Raw genomic sequence first — 5,754 nt, forward strand, 5'->3', positions numbered from 1 at the left:
TTTTTATCTTAAAATGATATTTTTATCTTTTAAAAATTAATTACAAAATTATTTTACTTTTTTTTGTAATTAAATTAAATTTTTAATTAAAATTAAATAAATTTAATATTAAAAGATATTTTAGTTTTTAAAATTAATATTAAAAAATATTTTTTTATCTAATTTTTTATTTTTGTTATAATTTTGTAATAATTTAATATCAACTAAAAAATATAATAAATTTAAATTAAAACAATAAAATGAAAAGATAGAAACTAAACAAAATTTTTAAGGAATACTAAAACTCTATATATAGACGTTTTCTTTTTCTTATATAAAGAATACTAAAATTCCATGTTACTTTAGAGTACAAGTAAGGCGAGGACTAGGAACCACTTTGTGATCTGTTAACTACTGCGCTCTTTCCACACTAGGCCTTCCTGCTGTTGGAGTAACGTGCAATGTATGCTTTCTTTGAAATCTTTTATTTATAAAGTTTCTTGGTGGTTGACTTATTGTTCATTGAAGGAGTGTGATTCGAAATTGTCGCCCTACTATTTCCCATTAAAAAAAGCGTCATAGATAACCGGCAACCGCGTAAAGTAGGGGAAAGCCAAATCAGAGTTATTCATATGGCCATATATATATATATATATAGAGTACTACTTTCTTGCATGCTGTTAACTTCGATCACTGGCTTCTCAATTTTAAAACATACAGCGCCTTCTCTTTTCTACTGAGTTTTGACTTCGATCTGAGCTTCTAACCATTCCGTTGGTTTGTCTGCGTTATTTTTCTTTGCATTCTCTGCATATGTATCAATGTTATAGTCATTTAATTTCTTTTTTTAACGTTAATTTCAACTATACTTCTTTGTTTTGGGTAAGTTTGTATTGTTTGTTTCCCATTGGTGTAATAAATTTGTACTTATAATTCTTTCCTTGCACGCTGCCAGTCTGCCACTACCACCAGCCATGCAATCGGTTTTGTGGGGTTAGCGTTTTTTTTTTCTGCTTCAGGAATTTTTATTTGACATTTTTGGAGCCCTTAGATTCAAACCTTAATTATAATCGAATTAGTAATGATACTTCTGTTTGTATGAACTACCGATCATCTTTGGTTTACTGCTCTCGTGTACGACCATTCTCTTCTGTTTACTGCTTGAAAGTGTTTGCTATAGAAACATAGAAAGTTCTAGAGAAAAGAAAGATGCATTCTTGATTGTGTTTCAGTGGTTTTTATTTTAGTGCGTTTTGAGTTTTCAGGCCAAAGATGCTGTCCCCGCTAAAGAGTGGTCTTTAATTTGGGAATGGATCTTCTGGTTTGACAAATTCACATAAACCTTGTCATGTTTTTTATTGTCACTACTGATTAGAAGTTAGGGTCCTTTTTCTTGATAAGGTCACGAGAATGTGAAAATTTAAATAAAAGAATATATTCCCACGTACTTTGATTTTGATTACCAGATCTTCAGTTCTTATATGAGAGATTTGAAAGAAGATTCCTATTTTTGGCAGAAATTTAAGTGAGAGTCTGGTGTAGCTTTGGACTTTGCAGTGGTGAAAATGGTTATCAATGCTACTTCTGCAAGTGCTTGCCCCCCACCCATGAAACCAACATCAAATGGTGTGTTTCAAGGAGATAACCCTCTTGATTTTGCACTCCCGATGGCTATTTTACAGATATGCCTAGTATTTGTAGTCACAAGAGGATTGGCATATATTATAAGGCCTTTGAGGCAGCCAAGAGTCATTGCAGAGATTGTGGTAAGTTCATTTCTCTTAAAATATCTGCAGCACTATCTAATGAATTTAGAATTTAACCTGTAATGTTTATCTATCATAAGATTTTTGTAATACAATTTGTACAATTACCCTCCATACAGCAGGGAAATAAAAAGCGTTATTAAGTTCAATACATTTTAGAAATTTCTTTAGGAAAGGACTAAGTTGTGACTTATATTAGAGGTTTATTGAAAGGGAGAGATGATGCTCCATGATTTAACACTACTTCTCATTGACAGGGAGGAATATTACTTGGGCCATCAGCATTAGGACGAAATAAAAGCTATTTGAATGCTGTTTTCCCCTCCAAGAGTCTTACAGTACTGGATACTCTGGCAAATATTGGCCTTTTGTTCTTTCTATTCCTTGCAGGCCTAGAGTTAGATCCTAGATCTTTGCGTCAAACAGGAAAACAGACCCTTGCCATTGCTATTGCTGGAATAAGTATACCTTTTGCCTTGGGAATTGGTTCATCATTTGTTCTTAAAGAAACAATTGCCAAAGGTGTAAATGGTACTGCATTTCTTGTGTTTATGGGTGTTGCTCTATCCATAACTGCTTTCCCTGTGTTGGCTCGTATTTTGGCCGAGTTGAAACTTCTAACCACCAATGTTGGTAGAATGGCTATGTCGGCCGCAGCAGTAAATGATATTGCTGCTTGGATTCTGCTTGCACTTGCTGTTGCCTTGTCGAGCGATAGCGAGTCTCCACTAGTGTCATTGTGGGTCTTCTTATGTGGATGTGGTTTTGTTCTTTGTTCAATCATCATTGTCCCTCCGATTTTCAAAAGGATTACACAACGATGTAATGAAGGCGAGCCGGTGGATGAGATATATATATGTGCTACATTAGTTGTTGTTTTGGCCGCGGGTTTTGTTACAGATGCTATTGGAATCCATGCCATGTTTGGTGCATTTGTTGTTGGTGTGTTGATTCCAAAAGATGGACCATTTACCAGTGCTCTTGTGGAGAAAGTAGAGGATCTTGTTTCGGGCATTTTCCTCCCACTCTTTTTTGTGTCAAGTGGATTGAAGACCAACATATTCACCATTCACGGCCTGCAGTCATGGGGTATTCTGGCCTTAGTTATTTTCACTGCTTGTTTTGGGAAGATTGTTGGAACCGTTGTTGTATCACTCTTCTGTAAAGTACCCTTGAAGGAGGCTTTAGCTCTGGGATTCCTAATGAACAGTAAGGGCTTGGTTGAATTGATTGTTCTCAACATTGGCAAAGATAGGAAGGTATTAAAATTCTCTTGCTATTGATATTCACTAACTATTTTATCATGTTATATGTTTCTATCAATCAAAGAAATGAAAACTTAATATGTGCTTTTTGCAATTTGCAGGTTTTAAATGATCAAACCTTTGCCATTATGGTTCTTATGGCAGTATTTACCACATTCATTACCACTCCTCTTGTCATGGCTGTGTATAAACCTGCAAGAAGGGGAAAAATAGATGATTACAAATACAAAACAATTGCAAGGAAGAACACAAACAGCCAATTGAGGATTCTTTGCTGTTTCCATAATGCAAGAAATATTCCATCAATGATAAACTTGATTGAAGCCTCAAGAGGAATCCAGAAGTCCGGTGGAATTTGTGTGTATACAATGCACCTCAGAGAATTTTCTGAGAGGTCATCAACAATCTTAATGGTACATAAGGCAAGGAAAAATGGGTTGCCATTCTGGAATAAGGGTCATCCCTCTGATGCTGATCATTTAATTGTGGCATTTGAGGCTTACCGTCAACTGAGTCAAGTGTCTGTCAAACCAATGACCGAAATCTCATCTATGGCAGACATGCACGTAGACATTTGTGCAACTGCTGGGGGAAAGAAAGCTGCAGTAATCATTCTTCCGTTTCATAAGCACCAAAGATTGGATGGCTCATTAGAGACAACAAGAAGTGATTTTAAATATGTTAACAGAAGGGTCCTTGAGAATGCTCCATGCTCAGTTGGAATTCTCGTTGATCGTGGCCTTGGTGGTACATCCCATATATCTGCAAGCAATGTTTCTTATTCCATTACAGTGCTTTTCTTTGGTGGAAGTGATGATCGCGAGGCCCTCGCTTATGGTGCTCGAATGGCCGAGCACCCTGGCATAAGATTGGTGGTTCTTGGCTTTGTCGTGGAACCAAGTACCACAGGAGATATCGTTAGAGTGGATGTGGGAGAATCCTCTTCCAGCGCCAAATTAGTCTCAGAGGACGAGGAGTTCCTTAATGAATTCAAGGCAAAAGTAGCTAACGATGATTCTGTGACATGTGAAGAGAAAGTAGTAAAGGATGCAGCAGAAACAGTTGCTGTGATCTGCGAGTTCACTCATTGCAATCTGGTTCTTGTGGGTCGAAGGCCACAAGGTGAATTGGCATATGCTCTCAAGAGAAATGAATATCCGGAACTTGGACCAATTGGTTCTTTGCTGGTATCTCAAGATTGCCCGACAATAGCATCCGTCTTGGTAATGCAGCAGTATCAGCATCAATAATTTGGTTAAGGTTGTGTTAACAAGTGATTTGGTCAATTTTAAATCCTTTTTGGTTTTTAACTTGTCAAGTGTTTAGATGTATATATCTGAAAGGCTAAGATAATAATTTCTAAGTCTAAATGGCATTTAGACAATTTTTCTTCTCACTTAGGATGATTGAACATGAATTCATCAGAGATTACATGGCACTTGTAAGCTTTGCAGTTAATTTACCGGAATTTTTTAACCAGTCTCTTGTAAATGTTTAATTGAATGACCTTATGTACTTGAAACAAATTCATTATTCTATTAAGGATTTTTCTTAAGGTGTGGATAGTAAAAGTAATCCACACATATGGATAGTATGTGCCAACTATAGGCTTGCAACCCTTGCCACTAGTCTCCCTTGATTTTTAGATCTATTGCAGAAAGGAGGCGCAGTAACGCAGAGGGGTGACAGTTGATGTGCAGAATGTGTTACACAATTAGAGTTGGCTAAAAGTGGGATTAAGTTTAATGATTTTTGAGTGTTTTTGTTATTGACCCACCTTAAGTGCTTCCAATTTCTGGGACTCAGACCCGTGGGGTTTATGAAAAATTCTCTTTTTTTTTTTGGACTTTTTGTTTGCCATAATATGTCATTAATATGTTGTAATGAATTGCAATACCAAAAAAGCAAATTCTTATAAAACACATACTTTCATAATAAAGTGAATATTTTTCTTTTTGTAATATATTTGTGCAAAAATAAAGTATTTTCTAGAAGAAGGGAAAATTATTAACATATATTACCAAACAATGTTATAAGGATGAGGGGGTAGAAAAAAAAAAATTTATAGGAGTTAATTCATAATTGGTATGCAGGAAGGTTTTTTTTTTTTGAAATTAAGCAACCTTGTGTATAATTCTAATCTCTAATATAATGAAGCGACTGTAACCCAAAAAGAATATAGTAGTCCTCTTAAAAATTGACAGTAAAATAACACTCTAGTTATTTTAAAATTAATTAAAAGGATGTTTTGGTTTTTTTATAATCAAATTCAAAATACTGATTTGTACGCTTTAACTCTAAAATGGTACTTAAGCTCTTTTAAAATAAAATTAAAGTTAGTATCTAATTTTGGATACAGTGAAAAGCTGTCATTCTAAGAGGGTATATTCATCTTTTTAGTAGGGGTGTTCACGAGTCGAATTAGTTCGAGTTTGGGATAAAATGAGAACTTGAACCAATTAACTTGTAACGGGTTTGGATTGGTTTGGTTTTATATTTTTTTGTGTATCCGAATCAAACCAAACCAATTAAAAACGGATTAATTTGATTTGGATAATTGTGTACCCGATGAAATAGAAATTAAAAAAAAAATTGAAAAAATGAAATTTTTTTTAGAAAAATAATGTAAATAATGATAAACATGTAATATCAACTAACAAGTCAATAATATTTTAACAACAAGAAAATACTCATAAATTCACAATTATAAACTTATAATAGAGTTAGATTAATTAGTATAAAAA

The 5,754-nt window shown here is 34.4% G+C and overlaps 1 protein-coding gene across 3 annotated transcripts; it reads left to right on the forward strand.

Annotated features, from left to right (window-relative positions):
- LOC107643339 (cation/H(+) antiporter 18) lies at nucleotides 537-4,599 on the forward strand. 3 transcript variants are annotated; one of them, XM_021123384.1, is made up of 5 exons: nucleotides 537-756; nucleotides 935-972; nucleotides 1,497-1,745; nucleotides 2,003-3,004; nucleotides 3,112-4,599. In XM_021123384.1, the coding sequence occupies exons 3-5, from the start codon at nucleotides 1,545-1,547 to the stop codon at nucleotides 4,258-4,260; spliced, it is 2,352 nt and encodes a 783-aa protein (XP_020979043.1). In that variant the 5' UTR covers nucleotides 537-756; nucleotides 935-972; nucleotides 1,497-1,544; the 3' UTR covers nucleotides 4,261-4,599. The 3 variants fall into 3 exon arrangements, with proteins under 3 accessions (XP_020979043.1, XP_016202437.1, XP_016202436.1); XM_016346951.2 differs by having other exon boundaries at nucleotides 537-972; XM_016346950.2 differs by lacking the exon at nucleotides 935-972.

Source organism: Arachis ipaensis, chromosome B05 (genome assembly GCF_000816755.2).
Source record: "Arachis ipaensis cultivar K30076 chromosome B05, Araip1.1, whole genome shotgun sequence".
In the NCBI taxonomy this organism is placed as follows: domain Eukaryota; kingdom Viridiplantae; phylum Streptophyta; class Magnoliopsida; order Fabales; family Fabaceae; genus Arachis; species Arachis ipaensis.

Coding starts and splice junctions, on each gene's coding strand:
- LOC107643339 (XM_016346951.2), top strand. CDS start 1,545: ATGGTTATCAATGCTACTTCTGCAAGTGCTTGCCCCCCACCCATGAAA. Junction 1,746..2,002: donor GAGTCATTGCAGAGATTGTG/GTAAGTTCATTT, acceptor TCTCATTGACAG/GGAGGAATATTACTTGGGCC. Junction 3,005..3,111: donor ACATTGGCAAAGATAGGAAG/GTATTAAAATTC, acceptor TGCAATTTGCAG/GTTTTAAATGATCAAACCTT.